Source organism: Triturus cristatus, chromosome 7, assembly GCF_964204655.1.
Source record: "Triturus cristatus chromosome 7, aTriCri1.1, whole genome shotgun sequence".
In the NCBI taxonomy this organism is placed as follows: domain Eukaryota; kingdom Metazoa; phylum Chordata; class Amphibia; order Caudata; family Salamandridae; genus Triturus; species Triturus cristatus.
This window is the reverse complement of record NC_140590.1, coordinates 1286296148-1286318914: the sequence shown is the minus strand read 5'-3', so window position 1 is coordinate 1286318914 and position 22767 is coordinate 1286296148. Positions and strand designations below refer to the sequence as shown.

The following is a 22767-nucleotide window of genomic DNA, read 5'->3' as shown; positions in this document are numbered from 1 at the left end:
TCTAAAGCTAAAGTTGGACTAGCTCCATTTTTCAACTCCTTTCCCATTTCAATGTCCGGAATTGTTTCACTCATTTTAGATTGTTGAAGGAAGAGAACCGATTAGGGCCACCAGGGTCATTCGCAACCACCTCTCAGCCTTCAATACAAATGAAGAGTCGGTCAGACAGTAGAGAATACAAACCAAGTATATTTTATTCAGGTACACTCGAGTGGAGTCCAGTCTTACCAGCCTCCTGGAATTGCTACAGTGGGACTGACTTCAGCAAGCATGGAGATACATTATATACAATTCAGAACAAATAAAGACACACCCTGACTGGAAATTTCCAGTTGGTAGCTGGTGAACAAAGGAGGTACAGAATGGATGAGCTTCAATTCTGAGACCGGGCACATGCTATCTCAGCACCTAGGTCACTCTGCCTGCGGCTGCCGCTCTAAGGGTGGGAGCAGGCCTATCTAGTGGGAAAGGTATGCATAGACAAGAACAGTGTATTCATTAGAACAGCAAGACTCAATCATGAAGAAACGAAAACTATCGCAGCTGCTTTCAGCTGGGGCAGAGAGACAGAATTTATCTTCGATTATGGCTCAAAATGGCAGCTGAAAATAAAATGGTGCAGTGAATGCTAAATTAAGAATTACAATGCATGCTAAACATTTTTATTCCAACAGAGGTGACTGCTTTGTTGATCTATTGAAGCACAATCTGATCTCGGGTGACTGTGAAGAGTAATTTCTTTCTCGTCGTCTCCTGGTGAGAGCAGAGTCCATGATTCTCCTTTTTAATTACCCTGAGAATTCAACTGCCCAAAAATCATCTGAAAGCTCTGTATGTTTCGCCCTGTCCTGTTTTCCTTTATTGGTCTTCCCTCCTTTTTATATGTTGATGGGACAACGTAACAAAAGACCCCTGAGCACATTTGCCGAGTTTGGTGACGCTTATTGATGCAGAGGAATACAAGGACATTTCCAGCAAACAAAGAAGCACTTGATTCATATAGTTAAGTAGAAGAGTACCCCTGTTTGCTGGGGATCCACCTTTTTGTAGTCTTGTCGTCTTCTCTTGAGAAGGATTCATGTTATCACAGGTTTGTGGATGAAGACTGTGTGAGGAAAAGTCACATTGCCGACATTACATGCATGCAAGGTCACTGGAGACACTACCTCGTGTTGCTTTACACAGCGGTAGTGTAGAATATGCACTCGACATTTACCCAAATTAACAAGTAGAAAGTATCCCAGTTGGGTAGATGTTTTCAGCAAAACTGGGGACTCTTCTTGAATTAAACGAGGTTCCATTCTGGCTGTGATGCTCATTTCACTGCACAAACAAATATAAACATAGCGGGTGCCCCGGTTGAAGGTCCACTTTAGTTAAGCACAAATTATTATTATTTCTTGGGCTTGGAGAAGGCAAGCAAATGTGTTTCCTGTCGTATTCCTCATTGGAAAATTATATGAAATCCTTAATGGAAGTGAACGCAAAGTTGATCTATTGGAGCGCAATCTGATCCAGAGTGACTGTGCCAAGTGGTTTTTTTCTTGTTGTCTCCTGGTGAGAGTAGAGTCCATGGTTCTCCATTTCAAATACCCTATGTATACAAATGCCCAAAATCCATAGCACCACTCACACACCCTTTAACAGACACACATAGGCACTCCAACACTCACTCACAGACCCACACAGCCAGTAACACACCACTCACAGACCTATCGCATCACTCATGTACCCACTCACAGACCCAGACAGGCACTCACATACCCACTCACATACCCACTATTACTTGAAGTACTGTGGCTACGTGAAAGATGGGTTTGGAATTACTTATGGGATTAAAATATTACCACGCATATTATATCACTCAGGACATCTTCTGTGACATCATTGACAAGATCACTGCCACATTTGCAATGAAGCAAAAAAAGAAGCAGGGATGTATATACAAAAACAGGGTGGCAGTAGGCACTCCGTAGTTATAAGTAAGATTGCCGGAGATAGGAATTCCTCTGATCTTTACCAGGTATTAATTTTGCCACCGTTCGATGAATCTCCAGGAAACCTTGTAGACCTATTCGCTTTTTTACGTTCGCTAAAGATGCAAAGTTTTGTGGTGATTAGGTAAGGGGTTGCAAAGAAAAACGGATGTCCCAAAACACGTTTTCCACCAATTCAACTTCCATAGACTTTATACACAGATGTGGCGGCAAAATGTCTGAATCGATTTTCATGAAATTTGGCAGGAATAAAGAATATGGTGCAGGAAGTGTTGGTTTTGTTATTTTATCTAAATTGGGTCTGTTGTCTAAAGTTATAAGGGAGAAAAATGTAGTGCCCTATTGGGCCATGGTATACCGGGGTACTTTTGCGGTATATGACATTACATGGAGATGACACAACAGAATATATTGCTTAATGAAAGCCCTAACAAAAGTAAAAGACAGCCATATTGTTTAGACCACACTTTGTTTGTGTTGTGTGTTTTACAGACAAATCCAGGTAGGTATTATTTTTGTCATGTCTTGGGAGACATGAGGCACTTTAATAAACCGCGTAGAGTTACGGAAAATAATTTTCAGAGATGTATATATTTTTTAAAATGTTTATGATGTACTGCTGTGCTACTTTGAAACTATCAAGAAAGAACTGTGGTACTATTAAAATGTTTTTTAATAGTTCCACTGCACTGCCAGCACTGCAATCTTGTCCATCTTTACTGTTGCCGACTGTGGGATGTTTTTTCTCGAAACATTGCTAACTTTCGGAATCTTCAGTTTGTGATTTAAAAATATTGAAAAATGTATGTTTTTTCAGGAAACAGACCGAGACAAAAATAACTTTTAACTTGACCCACCCTAAAACTTTTCCTTACTGGAAACTTTCACCCACAGACAAAGTTGTGCCTCATCAACAAATGTGCTACCTAATCCCATAATGGATTTCACATTATTTTGCAGATAAATTAAACTTTACAAACTAATTACTCAGGTTGCATTATTGAACCGTACATATCATATTCCCAGATCTCTCAGCTTGTTACAGACTGCATTTTTACATCACTTTCAGTCTACCACCAAGGGCCTGAATGCGCCTGATTGCCCATCATGCTATGCAGTTTCTTGTTTCTCTTTCAGCCAACTCGACACCCAGATGGAGAAAGAAGAGCCAACCCCCTCTCGGCCCCAGCTGACGAGTATACAAGGTGTTCCATTCCTCAAGTGTTTTGCTGATAACTGGGCAGAAGTGGAGAGTTTTCAGGCTCGACCAGACGACCTACTTATCTCGACCTACCCCAAGGCAGGTAGGAGTCCTTCTGCTGTCCTCATTATGCCAGAGCTAAAGGCAAGGCATTATTTGCAAAAGTGTGCACCCAGAATATCGAACCCACAATATTAGTGGAACAGAATATCGAGGACATTTCATTTTCTTAAACAATATCGACAGGTAAGTAAGTCTAGATTTTCTATACTAAACACCCCATATATGTTCCCTACGTGATACACATATCTTAAAGGTACGTAGATGTGGCATTCTTTGTGCATATTCTGAATCCCATTTTTCCTTCTGAAAACAAACACTCAGAATCTCAGGGTTGCTTGCTTTTTTTAAGGGGAATCACAGGTTCTTGCTAACATTAAAATAGAGAATATGTGAGAAGATACCGCATTTCTGACATTTTAGGTTTCCATAAGCAAAGCTCTTTATTGACTCTAGTCTGTCCAGTACAGTATTGGACCTCCATTACTTCCCTGGTGTTGTTTATGGAATGGTAATCAGCAGGCTCATTGGTCCTCAAAATGGGATTCCAGGCTCAGTGGTACAGTGTAGCCTCTAATTTGCTTTGTGATTTGATGTTGGTCAAACTTGCCTTTCATGAGGAATTTCCTGATGTGGAGGTGCCTGGACTCATATGTCATTTCCAGGTTCAGGGCTTTACAAAGTCTTAGACTTCAAGAGATCGCTTGCATGGTTCTGATGCTTTTGTGTGATTATGCTGGAGTTTGATCATATGAGAGCTTAACTTCATGCACTGTTGTGTACCAATTGTCGGAGATAACCTGGGCTGTTGCTTGAGTAGACCTTGTGCATAGTTGTTTTTAGGTCTGGCATTAGTCAAGACCTTTTGATTTTCCTAAATTAATATGTAAAATATTTTCAGTTAAATAGGCTTTCATCCACTTCTCTTCAGCCCCTGGTCTGTTGTTGAGTCATTCACATTTTAATTCCTCTTACTACAACATACAGCATAGGCTAGTGGGTCAGCCAACTTCAGCCATGAGCTAACTGCACTTCGAATGACTGCATTTTGCTCTTTAAGAACAAGCACATCCACACACAAGTTAGTTCCCTTCAGTGTCAGTGTTCTTGTTTGCACTTTATTGTTCAGCGTTGCCTTTGCGTTTACAGCTTGAAGGATTCACAGTATGCTACCAGATGTGAGAACACTGCACTTTCCAGCTTTATCATTTCATGTGTCCTGCTAATGCTGTTGTAAATTCCTTTTCAGTGGCCCTTCTTTATTTGACTGGTGCTGTTTTGCAGCATACCAGATTGTGTCTGTTTGAAAGCGTTCTTTGTAGAGTGAGTCCATTTTAAATAAGCACACAATGAAGTGCATCTATAACTGCACTCTTCTGTGTCATGAAGGTATGTACTTAATTGAATACTACAATTATACTCGTAAATAAAATGTCAGTGTTTGTCATAATTATAAGGCTTTATGGTGGGTTTTCAGTGCTCTTCTATGTCATGCTTACATAGACATTTAACTTATATATTACTAATTAAAGCTGTGCTGTTTATTCCAATTATCTATCTATCTATCTATCTATCTATCTATCTATCTATCTATCTATCTATCTATCTATCTATCTATCTATCTATCTTTCTATCGATCTATCTTTCTACCAGTCTTATGTCTTTCTGTCTATCTATCTGCCTGTCTGTCTGTCCACCTGTCTGTCTACGTACACATCCATCTATCTACCTGCCTATCTAGCTGTCAGTTTGTCTATCTATCCATCTATCCATCCATCCATCTATCCATCCATCCATCCATCCATCCATCCATCCATCTATCTATCTATCTATCTATCTATCTATCTATCTATCTTTCTAACTGTCTAGCTATCTGTCTGTCTATATATTCTCTCTGTCTCTATTTGTCTATCTCAGCAACCCTATCTATCTCTCATCTATCTTTATACCCTATCAATCTCTAATCCATCTTTATACCCTATCAATCTCTAATCAATCTTTAAGCCCTACCTATCTTTAATCTGTCTTTAAGCCCTACGTATCTCTTTGCAAACCTACCTATATATGTCTTTGCATATCTATCTATCTATCTATCTATCTATCTATCTATCTATCTATCTATGCAAACCTCGCTATCTGTCTTTCATTGCAAGCCTCTGTGTCTGTCTGTCTTTGGAAGCCTCTCTGTCTGTCTGTAATAAAGATTCACAAAAAAGTACAAACAAGCATTATACAAAGGCAAGAGGCTGTCAGGCAATGCCAGACTGGTTGGCTTTTTTAGTTCTGGTATGTAAAACATAGTTAATTATAGGGGTGATCAGCTAGACTTCCTCCCTTAGTCTGTCGTTGTGTCTTGCACATTTTCTTTCTACCCACTCTAGCATGCATTATGGCGCAATAGGTCAGCCCACTTCAGCCTCAGACTAACGTCACTGTGAGTTACAGGATGATGCCCTTTCACAAGGAACACCCCATACTCAAAGTAGTTCCCTGGAGTGCCAAGGACTTCTATGGTAATTTATGCTTTTTTGAGACCCCAAAATGTTTTGGGCCTTTAGCCAATAATGTTTTCTTTTAGATAGATGAGTACCCAGCAGTTTCCTTAACAATAAAGCTTTGCAAAAACCCTGAGAGAGCAGAGTACTGGTAGCCTGTTCCAGACATTGGCTTTTCCATTGCTTGATTACCATGAGGCTGAGGTCTTGCCATTAATTGTTTGCGGAATAATGCTGAAGGTATATTGCAGTTGTCCAGCCGAGCAAGATTTAAGACTTCTGTTAACTTCAATGATGGACTGATGAACTGACAACTTGTTTATATGCATGATAGTTTTTTCATTACTTCATTTATGTTAGAGTAATATGAGGTCTGCTTCAAAAACAATGCCTAGGCTTATATGTTTCTGTGTGGGTGGGTGTTGGCTAGGTTCACAGAGTTAAGGTCTATTCAAAAATGAGGGGTCCATCCTTAGCACTGACCATTACCATGATCATTGTTTAGAAACTGTCTTGACAAAGGTAGATATCCTTCATCCTGAACTATAGACAGCTTACTCAAGGCCCAATCACAAACAAGTGCAACATTTAGGGCTATATCTACGTTTGCAGCCCATTTTCATTTTCTGTGGTGTTACAAGAGAATTCCAGAAGTACTCTTGAGAAGTTAGGACAGTCACAGATTCCAAAGAGCATTACTCGAATTCTTTGTGGAGTTCAAGTATTCAAGTATGGAAGCATTTTTGCATGTATGCATGTGACAGGTGTACTTTTGCGCATGTGTTAATAGTTTGTAAAAATGCAAAACTTCTGATTTTTTTTCCGTTCATTTGGAAAATATGTTTCCTCAAGTTGAAACCCCTTCCTCTAGACAAAAAACAAGTTTGTGGGTTTTCCTTCTCCACTTTACATAGAAACGGGATTTGCTCATATTCTTGACAGGAGTAAATCTCCAAACATATGCAAGGTAGAAATATGTCTGCTAAGATGTTCTGAATACCCATACATTTGCATGTTTCTGGGTGTTCAACCAGCCAGGCACTAACTAGACAGGCTTCCATGCTCTGGATTTCACAAAACTCACAGCTTGGAGAAGATCTTCTCAAATGTAACTTTTAAAGAAAGTCACCCTATCTCAAGGTCTAGATATTGATATTTGGTAGTCCGGGACGCCATAACTGCCTCTATCATAAGGAAGGGTGAGCACCCGCCATCCAACGCGCGCACGCTTCCCCCCCACACTAATCGGATTAGGTGTTTGCATAGCGTTAAAAAGAAACCGTTCATAAGGGGAATGGGAATATTGTTAGAGAGGTATAAATATTTGGGGAGTACCACCATTTTAAGTATGGCGACTATAGACTGTGGCAGTTTCAATCAACGTTCCACCTGTGTTTCCAAGGCAAACACCGTTTGTCAATAATTCAAGCTGATGATCTGAGAAGTATCCAGGTGAATGTGTATGCCTAAGTACTTCAACGAGTCTGCGCACCACTCGAGGGGAAACTCGCACTCCCATGGAATTGTACTGCTGGTCAAGGGAAATATCACTAACTTATGCCAGTTGATGTCTAATCCCAAAAAACGGCCAAATCGGAGTATTTCTATAACTAACGGATCTAAATTATTCTGGGGATTTCTAACGTAGAGGATCATGTCGTCAGCATACAGCGAGACAAGTAGGGGGCCAGTGTTGAACTGTAAGCCTCTGTGTAGATGCCTTTCCTGAAACTGACGGATCAAGGGATCCATAGCCAGGATGAACAAAAGGGGAGACAATGGGCATCCCTGTCGAGTGCCATGGGATAATGAGAAGGGCCGGGATAGTGTACCGTTTAGGCGAAGTTTCGCAGTGGGCTTGATATATACAAGCGCAGTAGTGGATATAAAGCCCATTGGCATGCCCATACATTGCATAACCTTAAGGAAGAAGGGCCAGTCCAGAGAATCAAAGGCCTTCTCTGCGTCAGGAAGGATGGCTGCAGCGGGAACGTTGGGGTCGATTCTGTGGAAAACTGAGAACAGCTTCCTGAGGTTTAATGAAGTAGAGCACTTGGGGACGAAACACGATTGGGCCTGCGATATAATATATTCCATCAACTGGGAGAGACGGTTTGCGATAATTTTTGCTAATATTTTATAGTCTAAGTTTAGCAGTGAAAAGGGTCTGTAGGAGCTACAGAGGGACAAGTCTTTGCCTGGTTTAGGAAGTAGGATAATGACAGATTCACGGAGTAGTGGGGGAAGGAGCTGCTTCTCCAGTGCTTCAGCATACACTTCAATCAATTGTGGCGCCAGTATGTCCCTGTAAGCCTTATAAAAATCTCCAGTGAAGCCATCTAACCCGGGGGGTGAGGAGCCACGGAAAACGTCAATGGTGCCTAGGACATCCGCCTCTGAAATGGGCTCAGCCAAAAAGTCCTGCATGTCCTCTTCAGGTTCACTAGCGCAATTTCGGAGAGGTAGGATTCCTCTGCCGTGAGATCACTCCCCAGTCTAGTCTTATATAGGCACGAGAAGTATTCCAAAAATGCATCACGTATCTCCATAGTTTGGTGTGGGTCTGAGTATCAGATAAATGTAGTTCGGAGATGTACGCTCTACTGTAAGGGGGCGGAGCATCTGTGCCAAAACTCTGCCAGGCCTCTCACCCTCCCCATATCGACAAGCAGACAGATATTTGCTCAAAAATAGTACCTCGCGATCTGCAGTCTTGCGAAACTCAACAAGAAGGGTCAATCGTTGTCCTTCATATCCGGCCCTACTGCGTGGAGGGTTGTGGAATCTAAGGCCGTGAGCGCTCGTTCTATATGTGTTAGTGTGTTGCGGAGGTCTTTAAGTACTCCCACATGTTTGGAAATGCATACACACCGGATATACACCTTACAACCATCCCAGAGTACCGCCCAAGTGTCTACTGAGCCTGTGTTGATGGAGAAATAGTCCTCACTGGCTTCCCGTATCTCTGTGTTAAAGAGATCGTCTAGAAGGGCTCCACTGGGGAATTGCCATTGTAGCTCATACCCCTCTGGACGAGGCACCCTAAGGAGCAGCTGCACCGGAGAATGGTCAGAATAGGTCCTTGGAAGGGTCGTCAGAGACCGAAACCACCTGGCCACGCCGGGGGAAACGAGCCAAAAGTCTATCCTGGTCCAGGCATTGTATTGGCCAGAATAATGAGTGTAGTCAGTATGTGTTGGGTTACGGTGTCGCCAAATATCTAGTAGAGAGTGCTGCTCGCAGAGCTCTAGCAGAGCACGTCGTGCTCTAGGTTTGGTGTCCGGAAAAGTGGCTGTACTGTCCAGGCCAGGGTTGAGAAGTAAATTGAAGTCTCTTCCAACCAAGAGGAAGCAAGGTTCTAATCTCATCAGTTGGGAAGACAGTGTATGGAAAAAGTCTAGGGTGTCTGTGTTCGGGCCATATACACATACCAGCGCCATGTAGTGTCCCATGATCGTGCCTGTGATGAGGAGGTATCTACCTTCATCGTCCCCCACCATTGAGTCGAATCGGAATGGGATCCTTTTGTGAATGAGAATGGCTGTGTCTCTGGCGTAACTGCTGTAGTTGGTGAAATATCTATGCGTCCCCCAACAAGCCGCAAAGTGGGCCGTGTCAGATTTGGGTAGGTGTGTTTCCTGCAAAAATGCAATGTCAACCTTGTGTCTCAATAAATAATGAACCACCTGCCTCCGTTTGTGATTATCATTCAGACCGCGAACATTCCAGGACATGAAGGACAAGGCAGAGGGACCTTTAACGTTTCCTAGCTGGGCCATCTATCATATGCATACAATACAATGTTAACAAGGAACAGTGAAAGATGCGAAACTGCAACAGTGACTATGTTCCATAAACTACTTGAAACATTCAACCAACAAGATATACCCGTTCCCCACTCAGCCTCGCTGCATCCAAAGTGAGGCAAAACCCGAACGAAAAGCAGACCATGGAGTCCCAATGTACAGTACAATTAAATGAAAGACCCCGAGAAGGGTACATCCTGAAGAACTAATACAAACCCCAGGTGTACACCGTGAGGGATGGCAATGCTACGTCTGTCGACCAGCTATAGAAAATATAACAGAAGGATCAGGTATATTATCCCCATCTTATCGCACAAAGGTTACATTTGACCATCACTGCAAAGTTATCCAATACCAGAATTTGAAAAGAGTTCGACACTGGCATCCAAGCTGCTGTGCGATGGAGAAGGACCCCCCCCGAGCCCCTGATAGATTGTTGTTTTGTTTATATGCATGGCAAAATTCTTGTGCCTCTGTAGGAGTGTCAAATATGCGGGCACGACCGCCCACATCTATCCGCAGCCTGAAGGAGTACAGCATGCTATATTTTAGGCCCAAGTTTCTGAGAGTAGCCTTCACCCCATTGTACTTGCGGTGGGCATTCTGCACCATCACGGTGAAGTCTGGATAGAGAGACAGTTTAGAACCCTGCCAGATGGTGTCACCACGCACCCTGGCGAGGAGCAAAGTGGTATCCCGGTCCCTGAAGTTCATCACACGGCCAATGATGGGTCTGGGAGGGCATCCTGGATTGGGCCGAGGACCTAGGGATCAGTGAGCTCGTTCTACCACAAACCTCGGGATGAAGGCTCCCTTCCCAAATAGATCAGATAATAGGGTCTCGACAAATACATCTAGACGGGCAGTGGCAGTGGACTCAGGGACTCCTAATATACGAATGTTATTGCACCTACTGCGCGCCTCCGGGTCCTCATTCGTTACAGATACCTCTTTTAGTATGCGTGTTCCAGATGTTTCGAGGACTGCCCCGGAAAATTTCCTAGACAGCTTGTATGCTGTTTGTTCCACAGAGATCCAACCATGTATATACTCTACCTCACATGACAGATATTTTATCAAAAGCCTCTAGGATAGCTCTAAGCAGATAGCATCTAACCTAACTATTGAGAGCAGGGTAAATTGCCCGAAGATTAAGAGGTGGTTTGATGGCACATGTTCTGTGGCCCATAGGGAGTTATTGCAGGCTTTCAAGCAAAACCCGAGGGACGAAGCAGCAGTCAGGAGTTGTAGGAAGGCTTACAAACTTGCAGTTTTGGAGAAGAAGCAGCAGATAAGAGAGCAGGCTTGTGAGGCCCTTGGTCAACGAAGTGTCCTGGCTGACGGCTCCAAATTCTGGTCTGTGGTCAACAGCCCTTTTTTCTCCGACACGCCAAACTCGAACATAGACTGTACTATATATGCTGAGCACTGGGTAAAGCACTTTGGAAATATCTATAGCTGTACTAATTTAGAAGAGCCTGAGGGACACATGGTTATTGGTCTAGCTAGTACTCCTCTCCACTTCAGCATAGACGAGGTCCATAAAGCCATCAACTCGACATCCGGAGGTAAGGCTCCCCATCCCGACGGGGTACCTGCAGACCTATATAAGGCCAACCCCACCGTCTGGGCAAAGTTATTAGCTCATGTTTTTAATGCAGCCTCTTCTTGTGGCTGTCCCCTTTCGTGCGCAATGGCAGTTATCATCCCCATTTTTAGAAAGGGTGCACAGGATGACCCCACCTTTTATAAACCAATCTCGCTTTTAGATTCTGCTGCCAAAATCATGGGGAAAGTGATATAGGATCGTCTAACAGTGTAGCTTGATCATTTTAATGTTATCTCGGATCTACAGTATGGTTTTAGGCAGGGCAAAGGGACGCTGTATCAATGCCTTAACATGCAACAAATGTATGACGTTACAATGCATACATTTACAACGCATGCCTTTACAATGCAGTTTTTACATCGCAACATCCTTTACAACGCATACATTTATATCGCATGCCATTACATTGCATTGCATTTAAGGTAAGTGTTGGATAGTGTAAGGGTAAAAATTACTATTCAAACTCCAGTGGGTTCAATAGTAGGGTAAGTGTTGGATAGTGTAAGGGTAAAAATGTGTATTCTAACTCCAGGGGGTGAAAGAGTAGGGTAAGTGTTGGATAGTATAGGGGTACTATGCGTTGTAATGATGTGCGTTGTAATGACATGAAATGTAATGCCTGCATTGTAGTGACGTGCGTTGTAGTGTCATGAATTGTAGTGACATGCAATGTAATGGTTGTGTTGTAGTGACATGCGTTGTAAAGGATGTTGCCATCAATGACTGCGTTGTAAATGTAGTGCGATGTAATGACTGTGTTGTAAAGGTTGTTTCCCATCTGCAACTAGGGATTGGGAAGTACTCTATTGCTATGAAGGGGATTTTACATTTGGCTTTCATGGATTTATCATCAATGTTTGATTGTGTAAATAGGTCTGAATTACGGTTGATTTTACGGGACATGGGTCTAGATATAGAATTGGTGGCTTTTTTTATACACTGCCCACGAAAACACTACGGCCGCAGTTAGATATAATGAAAATGGATGTTTGACAGATATCTGGGCAGTTAGGAGAGGGGTCAGACAAGGGTGCATCTTGGCCCCTTTGATGTTTATGCTTTATATTAACAAGTTAGGGATTGTCTAATATCAAGCTGCAAAGACATCCCCAGGGCTGGTACCATGTTGATCCCTGCACTCTTGTATGCAGACGACGTGGTCCTACTTGTTAGAACCGCCATGGGCCTCCAACAACGTTTAAATGGTTTTACAGCTTTTATGGACTCTTTAGACTTTACCACAAATTTGACTTAATCATACACCATGTGTATAGGCTCCCGAAAGGCTGCCAAGGCTAAGGTTTTCTGCAATGGGGCTGACCTAACTGAAGTGCCCACTTTTCCATACTTAGGGGTACTATTCGATCAACGAGGGTCTTGGTGTGCACAAAGAACACAAAAATAGAATGTTTTAGCCAGAGCGGCGGGGGTCACACTGGACTTCGCAAAAAGATTGGTTTCAAAACCTCTCCCTGCCCTGCTGAAGATCTACAAAGAAAAATTCATTCCCATTGCCACATATGGGTGTGATGTCTGAGGTTACAAAGACGTGAAAGATATTCAGGGGGCTGAGAACAAATGTATGCGCAAGCTCCTTGCCTGCCACTCCAGCATTTATTTTACTCGAGGAATTGGGTGTGGGATATATCTTGGATCGGATAGCTGTAGCCCCACTGCTGAGTTGGCTGAGAATCTGGACTTGTCCCACCTCTAATTTAAATCAACTTATAATCACGGACTGAACCATGCCCGAGGGGGCTTTACACATTCCCTGATTAAAATATATACAATAGAACTGACAAAATGGCATGGCTGTCCCGGCCTGTACCTGAGCTCCGGGCCTTTGGGCCAAGTCGCTATTGGAAATATTAAACAGCAGTTCCTGGACAAACGGCAGTGGTTCAGGGAAGAGAAGGGGTTAGCCGAGCCCTCCGTTAGGTTTGCCACACTGAGTTTGAGCCAACAGATACAACCGTATCTACTTCTTGTTAGCAAAGCGTATCATAGCTTTGTGATGAGCAGATTCCATTTGAATTTGGTCCCCTGGCTACTGGCGTTTCCCCAAGGATATGCAAAACCTGGCATATTAAAACCCTGCCCATGTGAAAATTTCTCAGAGCAAGACACCCTACATTTCATCTTCTTTAGTGACTACTATGACCCCTAAAATCGAAAGTATATACTTCCGCGGCTCAGAGAATGTCAATTTGCCCAAGTCAGGCCTGCACTCTTATACCTTCAAATGTTATTTTCCCCTATGGTCTGCTTTGGGGTTGCGAGCTTCCTAACAGGGGCCGTTAGACACAGAAAAAAGTTGTCCTTGCAGTAGCCAGCTTGTTTTTCCCAGTTGTGCTCAGGGCCTTAGTATGCATCAGTATGTGCACTTTATGTTATTTCACCCATAGCAATTGGTTGTATGCTTAGCACTGTTGCAGTCTACATAATGCATCCTTTGAGGTCTAAAATTTGATTTATTTATGTGATTTAGGTTTTTAACTGAATGTACCTTGATGAAATGTTCTCTTTTTAAAATTGTCTGCTTTTAAGGCTTTTAGTTGCCAAATAAAGTACCGTTTGACCTTTGGCATGCACAGTTGAAGTATTTATTGAAAAACAAATTTAGTGGTGCACATTTATTTATGCTAGAAATACTGCAAAGGTTAATCTGCCAATATTTCTTTCTTCTTTTTCTGAGCCTTATAGCATGGATAGTACCATCCACACTAATTAATGTTTTGAAAGGATGCACAGTATATTTTGGGGAAGAAAAACATGCCTTAGCCTGTGGCAGAAAACAGGTAGAAGGGAACTACAGGTCATCCACCTCTACGCATCTTGGGAATGTCAGAGAGGGAGTGGACAGGGACAAAAGATGGCCATTATACAGAACAAGCTGGCCCACTAATAGTTGGCATGCTAATGATAAAGGGGGTCCTGGCATAAGGAAGGCCTTTGATGGGGGCCTGTTCAAGGCAAAGCAGTCTCTGCACACTACTGACAAGAACCTGTGCTCAGAACCAGCAGTGTTGGTTTTCTGGGAGGGTTCCAGATTGTAATAGTAATACCAATGAATGGGGATTCAGAGCTCTCTGCACCTGCACAGGGGTCTTGGTATTTTGAAAGACCCCAGAGAAGGGTTTTGATGGACTCTTTCAAGTGAAGCGAGAGGAACTACTGCAAAAAAGGGATGGGTTGCTCAACAAACTTTCTTTGTATAAGATTAGGACTTACCATCAATCAGTGGCTAGTTGCAAGTATAAGATCGACTTCCTGCCACCGCATCTCAGAACACAACTGGAATTGCAGATGATAAAAAGAGGGAGAAGCTATTGTCTTTATCTACCTGGGAAAGGACTGAAGCCTTGAAGCCTGCCTCAATTTACACCCAAGCTTTGGAAGTGCTTCTCAATGGGCCAGATGAGTGCGAGGAACCTAAAGGAGAAGAAGAACATCTTGTCGAAAAAGAAACTGAGCAGATGATTGAACTATGCTGGAACTCAGGAAAAAATTGGTGCTTATGTCTGCCTCTGTGACCAATCAATCAATTAATAGTACTTTATTTGGCTTTTGTAGCAAACCCCCCATAAAAGTCAGGATTACAACAATATAGGGTTCAGCCATCCTATAAATCAACAAACATCAATTTCAGTTCATAATATTAAAACACATGCTAAAATACACTATAAGATACAAATTAGACAGGTTAAAAGACAGCAGAGTGATCTTACATTCGAGCCTACTCCACTCATGGAACTTGGGGGCTCATAATGATGGTGGGCTTACATCAGTTAGCCCGCCATCATAGCGGTGCTGGGACCACCTGCCAGACTGCTGGCTGCAGCACCGTTCGCAATGTTAAAATGCCACGATGTGCATTTCCATGCACAACGTGCCTGCCACCTTGTGCATGGAAATGTAGGGGGGTACCAAGGGTACCTCCCAGTGCACCTACACCCTCCCCCTACACAGAGGGGGCCTGCAACGGGCCCCAAAACCTAATCCCCGCCGGCCTTTCCCCATGGAAAGGCCTCTACCAGGACACATCCTAATATGGTGGACGGTGCCTGCTAGGCACCGCCACCATATTAGTAGCCTTTTTCCATCCACCAGGCAATCGGTGCGATTGCCACCGGTGGAAATTTGCGTCCGCCGCGATACCCATCTCCATCCTAATATGGCTGTGGGTAAATCTCTGTGTGATGGCAAAAGGACCGCCACTGCCGACCCCGCAGTAGCGGTCCTTCCGCTCTCATAATGAGCTCCTAAGTCAAAGCTAGTTCTAAGCCTAACTGCGGCCTTGAAGGAGCTAAGAACATGCCATACCATAGACCTTGAAAGAATAGCTAAAAAGATAAAAGCAGGACGCACTTGTGCATAATTCACTTTTTTAAAATTTGGAATAAGATAAGTCTTTCTCTGCACCTCATAATTACTACAGAACATTAAAAAATGAAGCATGTCTTGGGGAGACTTGTCACAACCACATGGCGGCAGGGTCTCGCCTTTACTAATCCCTCGTGGGTGAGCGAGGAGGAGATGGAATAAGTCAAGGCGAAGCCTTGTCAATAAAAAAATGTCATACAAACTGGGCAGTCCTAGAAGATACAGTTCCGTTGATTGTGCAGTTTTCAAGATGATAAATTCATTAGCTCACGCTCTTCCCTGTCCACCACCCTCTGTCTAAAAAAACCTCCTTGACCTAAATTGGGTCCTTCCTTTTGAATAAATCTGGGTTGCTAAAAAGATTCGACCTTCCTAGAGTCCTAAAAACTTCCAGAATATATTTAAGCCATGGGGTATGATGGGCATGGTCAAGGGCCATGCAATCCTTTAGGATCTCTTTGTTTAAGGCAGCTCCCTTGTTCAGCCATACTTTAAGCCAATGGGATAGGGAGAGAAAGGACAGCAAATCTGACAGATAAGACATACCCAGTTCTTAGTGTACGATAAAAGTGGAGTTTCCCTGAGGAACACAGGAGAGTCATCTCAGGAACATATTGTCGCCTCTTAGTAGCTCCTCATGAGGAATGAGGCCCCAGATTTGCGACTACATCCCCTGGAAGCTGTCTGGAAATCAATAGGAGTAATCAGCAATTAAGTATGCCACATATGAGCAAATTGTCACTCATTACTGTAGCCCCAAAGAAGCAAGGAGAGAAATCTCTATTCGACTTGGAAGAAGAAATGACCTTTAAATAAAGACGCATCATATAATAGGGAGTGGGGGTTTGGCCTTAAGGAAGCAGTGGTAGAGAGGTCTGTCTTCAATTGAAACTGCGACTGAAATTCCCTACCAGAATAGCACAGGGTAGAAAGCAAACATTTAAGAGTGCCAGTAAGAAAGGCCGCTGACCCTGCTCATGCCCTCTTGGATTCTGAGAAGCTGAACAGTGCTGGTAACTGCTCTTCATCTTTTTGCAAGTGTAGACTTCAGTTGCTGTCTTTAGTAATGCAAATAAGCTAATGGACTTTTATACCCCATTGTACATGTAGGCATTTTTGACACTGTATCCAAAACTCAATAATTGTTTTAATCATTACATTTGTATGCTAAATTAGTTTTGGAATTGTATTGTTTTGTTTTCGTATATAGGGCCTCATTACAATATCAGTCGGAAGGCATTCCAACCGACTCCTTGTCGGAATCGTTTCGGACCGACTCGGGTTTGGAGAGTCCGACCGTCTCCTTACAATGTTTCAGAACACCGCTCAGTCGGACTCTCATTGACTTTAATAGGACTCTGTGTTCCAACCGACAACACAGGCTCCTATTAAAAAAAGGGATGGTTGCAGTAAACCTTGCACCCTGTGGCGGGCACCCCATGCCATGGTGCATGCTCCAACTGCCCCAACTGATGGCCTCTGAGTGAAGGGAGACCGGCTACGGGTCCCAAAAGTCAGTTTCCGACAGCCGTTTTGTGTCAGACAGACTAACTTGGAAAGGTAATACGTAAGTCAGAAATGCAGTCCATAGACATGTACGATTTAGCTCCGACTGACTTGGAGTCTCCAAATGCCAGTCGGAACTGAGGCAGACAGACCGAACGGTTACCTTCCCATCGTAATCGGTTGGTCGGAAACGTTTGAGTCGTTTGGAAACATAGGTTCCGACACGGGTTAGGAAAATCCGAATCCCGTTTGGAGCCTTTCCGACCGACATCGTAATGAGGCCATTAATATTGTTTTGGTGCTGGTAAATACATAATCCACATTTTTCCTAGAAAAAAGACTGCTATTTTTCCCATGTCTTACATGGTTTAGGCCCAAGAATTCTCAGTGAATCTGTATTTTACCTGGCATTACACCAAGGCCCTTATGTGTCAATGCATTTCTTCACAGACACAGAATGGGTAAAACTATTTGACACATTGGGACCTAAAGAGTTAGGGCCTAAGTTAGAGTTTGGCATGTGGGATACTCTGTCACAAACGTGACAGATATCCCGTCTCCCGTATTACAAGTGCATTATATTTAATGACACTTGCAATGTGTCTGATTGAATGTCCGCCATGTTTGTGACTGAGTATCCCATCCGCCAAGCTCTAAATTAGGCCCTTAGTTTGGTGCGAATCTTTCTAAATTAATAATCTAGGATCCTGTTGTAATATTTACCCATAATGGTGTAATATTACTTGATCACAAATATATTTACAAGTACCTTACAGAGAATTAAGTCGTCAGTGATGTTTTCCTTACTAACTGGCCCATTCTCCTACCATAAGTAGAATTGTGTGTAAATGGCAAACAACTGGAATTGAAGGTTTTGAATATGAATATAAGTTAACCTTGCTAGTCCGTGTCAGGCCAGTTTTCCAAGGCCTGTTTAACGTAAGAGCATTTAGGGACAAGTATTACCACTGCCATTGAAAGTGCAGGAACCAGGTACTATTGTGAGCTCACTGAATCGCCAATTGCCTCCTGTTAACACTTTGAATTTCAAAGGGAAGCGAGTTCAAACACTCAAGACTTTCTCTAGGACAATCATCTGGGGTAGAACGTGTAGTTCAAGCAGCACAAACAGCACTCCCAACAAATATTAGGTCCAAGCCATAATATATTTTGTAAAATGATATTACTTTACTTAATAATAAGGTAATATGCTTAATGAACTTTAAGAGGTCTTAATGCATCACCATTTCTTTTCCCATTAGTATTTCTAACAGTTCGTAAACGTATATGTGTTTGTTAGCTGTGCACATCTCACTTTAGTGAAGGGCGAAACTGCTTTATCAGCAGATCTTCAGTCCCTGAGGTGTCGACAAAGGGTCCATTTAGGCCAGTTTGATCAAGAAGGTCCAGAATGTCCTCTCCTGGTTCAAGGTTTCACATAGTTTTCTGTATAGCAACCAACCTTGAAATGTATCTCTAAAGGAACACACTTTCTGTCCTTAGGCTTGTGCTGGAAAGTTCTGGAGTAACTCTTTCAGACTTAGACTTCTGACTTCGTTTTGGCACCTTCAAGCAACTCCTGAAACACTAGCAGGCTCTCCAGAGAGGCAGATAACTCTGACTGCAGCATGGGCGTTATCACAGTATCCAGACTAGCCACAGCTACCTCTGTGGCACAGGGCAGAAGCATCTTCTGAGGGATCTCTTCCTCCTTCGAGGGTGCTCTGGTGCCATGTTGTAATCTTGCCTTCCAATGAACCTCAATTCTTAAGATCACTGCCCACTAAATAATTCAGATTGAAGTCATCCCTTGGACCAATGGGTACATCTCTGATCTTGTTCCTGATCTGTACATTGGTGATTGGGTGCTTGAAGCATTCACAAGGTGAAGTGATACCATGACAGTGGACCTCAGAAATCTACTTGAAGGATCGACTGCACAGATATCACAAAGCCAGATAATCTTCTTTTTTTTAGGGATTTATGGCTGGAGTCCCAACATGCCTTCAATTTCTCACTCATGCCTGGACCTCTTTAGCTCTCTATCCCTTTATAGCCACCTTCCTCCATTGTCCATCTAGCACCTCTAGTCTAACTTTCAGGCCCTCTGCTGGACACATTTTAAAGCCAACCTTCATGTCCTTGATGCTAAATCCAATGATTAATAAGAAGGACCTGTTTAAACAGAGGATTTAACTAACACTGCCACCTACTTCTAAACATTGTTGTTCAGAGAGGATCAGATATAGTCATTAATTTAACAGACAGTGTTATGTTTGTTCTTATGCTATCCTGAGAATGTGACAAACTTAAGCTAAATCACAAGGAAGGGGATGGAAACCATCAAAATAATAGAAGTGAATCTAGAAGTTTATAACCGGTGCTCAAACTGCTGTCCATGCCCCATGCCTCCTTGCCTATGCCCCAATGCCCACTCTGCCTGTGCTCGATCCAGTCTCCTCAAGCCTGAGCCTACTGTTTATTTCTGAGTATGCTTCCTCCATTGGCTCCCTGTCCTTCATGTACGTCCCTGTTCCAGGTTCTCCTGTGCCTCCCTGTGTCTGTTTCTCTTGTTGTATCTTCATGTGTGACCCTCCTTTGCATCACTGCTATGTCACTTGTGTCCCTTATTCCCATGCCATATTCTACCTCACTGCCAATGTTACTCTCTAACCATGTACCCATGCCTGCCTGTGCCACTCTCACTCCTTATGCCTCAAGCTACACACCTCCTCTCCTCACTTTTCCCTATGCTTTTATCTCCCTTGCATCCGGTTATCATCCCTTGGACCTATTGCTTCCTTGGCTCACCTGCTTTTGTGTCGCCTTCTTCTGCGAACTGCCTGTGCTTCCGATGGGACACTTAAGCCTCCTTGTTCCCTTGTAAAGAGAATTTGTTAGGAAAATGTACACAGCGCTCATACACCCAGGGGTTTAATTGCTGCGAGAGACCGAAAGCAGGGCCGTTGGAAGAGAGCCGCACTCCATGGAAGCCTGTCTGAATAGCCTTACCTTCTGGATTTTTCTGAATCTTAGGTAAATAGCTGGTACCAGCAAAAGGGAATTCCACAGAGAGGGGGTAAGGGCAGAAAGGCTACTAGCCAGGCAGCCAAATGTAAAGATCACACCGCCTTTTGGAGAATAATAGCTCACGGTAGCAAGGATGCATTCACCCATACGGACCATTATCTAGATGCTGGAACCTGGATTCACCACTTTACTCACCTTTATTCCTAAATTAGTGAAGATCTCGAGGCCCCACAAGTGCTGCACTCTGAGATCCCAAGGCGCCTGCTGGGTTATGCCTTTTAATTCAGGACGCCACAAAAGCAAGGCCCTGCTTGTGAATTGCTCTATATGTCACACAAGCGATCTTTAACTGAATTCTTTGTGTAACAGGAAGCCAATGACATTTTTTTGAGTCCAGGGGTGGAATGAGTTTGCCCGAGTAGTTTGAGAATCATCTTCGCAGCATTGTTTTGGAAGAGCTGTTTTTTTTTTTTATGAAGAAGAAACGATGGGAGGCCAAGGTAAATAGAGTTGGCGTAATCAAGGTGAAGGAGAATGGTTGCTGTAATAGTCCACAATGCTTCAGAGGAAGTAGGGAGGAACGTTTTTTCATGATTTTCAATAAGCCTATGCATTTTGCAGTCGCTGTACTGATTGGCGTGACCGGAGAAAGTTGGCAATCCAAGACCACCCCTAAACTCTCGGCTGAGGGGTAAGGAGTTGCCACATTACTGTTGGCCAATAACAGGGTGCTGAAGGGTTGAGAGCTTTATAGATTACCACAAACTCAGTTTTATCCAGGATTAGCTTGAGTGAGTTCCTCTGCATCTACCTGCAAATAAAGCTCAGCGTAGGTTGAAGTTCCAAGTGGAAACTATGGGTGCCCTTCAACTGAAACATGAGCAATGAGACAGCCACATAATTATAATTTTTGTATCAGAGGTGTCACCATGAATAAACAAATACGGAAGCTATTAGCAGGGTATTGCAGTTTAGATAACTACCTCACAATTACCGGACTGGGTGTTACTCACTAACTCCTCTAAACTCCCTCTGGGCAAGGGAATGGTGCTACCCCTCATCTGCAACATCCCTAGCACTCCTTTCTGGACAATCTAGACTAGTGGACCTCCTCCTCTCTTTCCACTGTGATGCCAGTGGCGGTCGGCATGATTAGCGGGTATGAGGGTGGGGGATCACGCGGGGAAGGGGGCGTGAGGGGGCAAGGTTTAATTTAAAAAAGTTTAACTTACCTTCGCTGGCCCAGTCCTGTGTCGCGTCTGCTTCTCTCACTGCTCCTCACAGGAAGCAGGTAGCCTTCCTCCTCTCCCCTAAGCCAATCACAACGCTCCAAAGGCAGCATTGTTATTGGCTAGGATGCTGATCACACAGGCGTCTATGGGGAGGCCATTTTTTTCCATGTAGGCTGCACGCAGTGATCAGTCTTCTTCTATGTACATGTGTTGCCTTACAGATAGGCATTGCTCGAAACTGAGCATGGGTTCTGAGATTATCGGATTGTCAAAGGCGCCTACCCAGAGAGAGGATTAAAAAGTCCTGTGACAGATCTTTCTGCTACTTATAGTACTCACAAAAGAGCCTTCATATAATGGGGGTTCGTACATGCATTCATGTATCTATGGCACAACCTTATTCAGTCTGCTCACGTCTGACATTTCTCTCACCTTATGACTGGGGTCAAAGGCATTTTCCCATATCAGGAAATTCTGTAAATGCTTTTATTTCGTATTTCTAACCTTTCAGGCACTACATGGACCAGTGAAATAGTGGATTTAATTCTCAACAACGGCGATGTGGAGAAAACCAAACGAGATGCCATTTTTATCAGGGTTCCATTCCTGGAGTTTGCAGTCCCAGGCCTTCCATCAGGTAATCCCACAAACAAACGCTCCCTTACACACCTGCTAAAAAAAGGCCAACATTCACTTCTTATGTCACTTTTGGCTGAGTCTATGAGTCTCCCATGAATCTCAGTATGAACTTCCGCGGGAGATCCAGAAACTCTGAACACTTTTTGATAAAATATGTGCATTCCTGTAATTAATTCTGCACACGTTCCTTAAGAGTTCTACACACTTTCTGAAGGATTCTACATACTATTTACAATGTACTTTCCAAACATATTTTAAGTGATGCTTATTTTGCCGGCTCCATTTTCGATAGAAAGCATTATCCAAACTTTTTGTAAGGAACTCTGCTCTCTTTTTTCAATACTTTCCAAACACCTTTCCAATGACTTATGAACACATTTTCTAAACAACTTTGCACACTTATTATGAAGAGCAACATGTAACTTCTGGCGAAACATATTTGCCTTTTTGATACTATTATGTCATACTTTTAAATTACTTTTGCAAATTATTTCTACATACATTGACAATATTTTCTTATATTTTCCAGTAAATTCTGCTCACTTACATACTAACTTTACACACTTTTCTAGAAAAATGCAGCATTTTATTTCCTAAAGAATTGGACATACTTTCCTAAAGAAATAAGCAAACTTTAGTATTTAATTTTTACACTTTCTTAAAAATATATCTAAACTGTTTTGTACTTGAACAAGCAAACTTTCTCAACGAATTGTGCATTCATTTTCTAAAAAATTAAGCAATCACTTGTTAAATAATTTTGCAAAGTTTCTCTAACAAAGTTTGCAGATTGTATCTAAAAGATTATG

General features: G+C 42.9%; 1 protein-coding gene and 1 long non-coding RNA gene across 2 annotated transcripts in view; one reads left to right on the top strand and one right to left on the bottom strand.

The window, feature by feature from the left end:
• LOC146811895 (sulfotransferase 1 family member D1-like) overlaps positions 1-22767 on the top strand; it is a 266881-nt gene that overhangs the window by 12350 nt on the left and 231764 nt on the right. Inside the window, exons 2-3 of the mRNA XM_085618859.1 lie at positions 3135-3301; positions 21831-21956. Coding sequence (XP_085474985.1) covers positions 3151-3301; positions 21831-21956 — 277 coding nt within the window. The 5' untranslated portion in view covers positions 3135-3150. The remainder of the gene's footprint in view (positions 1-3134; positions 3302-21830; positions 21957-22767) is intronic.
• LOC146811896 (uncharacterized) overlaps positions 14500-22767 on the bottom strand; it is a 166063-nt gene continuing 157795 nt past the window's right edge. Inside the window, exon 4 of the long non-coding RNA XR_014966796.1 lies at positions 14500-14600. This is a non-coding gene — a long non-coding RNA (uncharacterized LOC146811896). The remainder of the gene's footprint in view (positions 14601-22767) is intronic.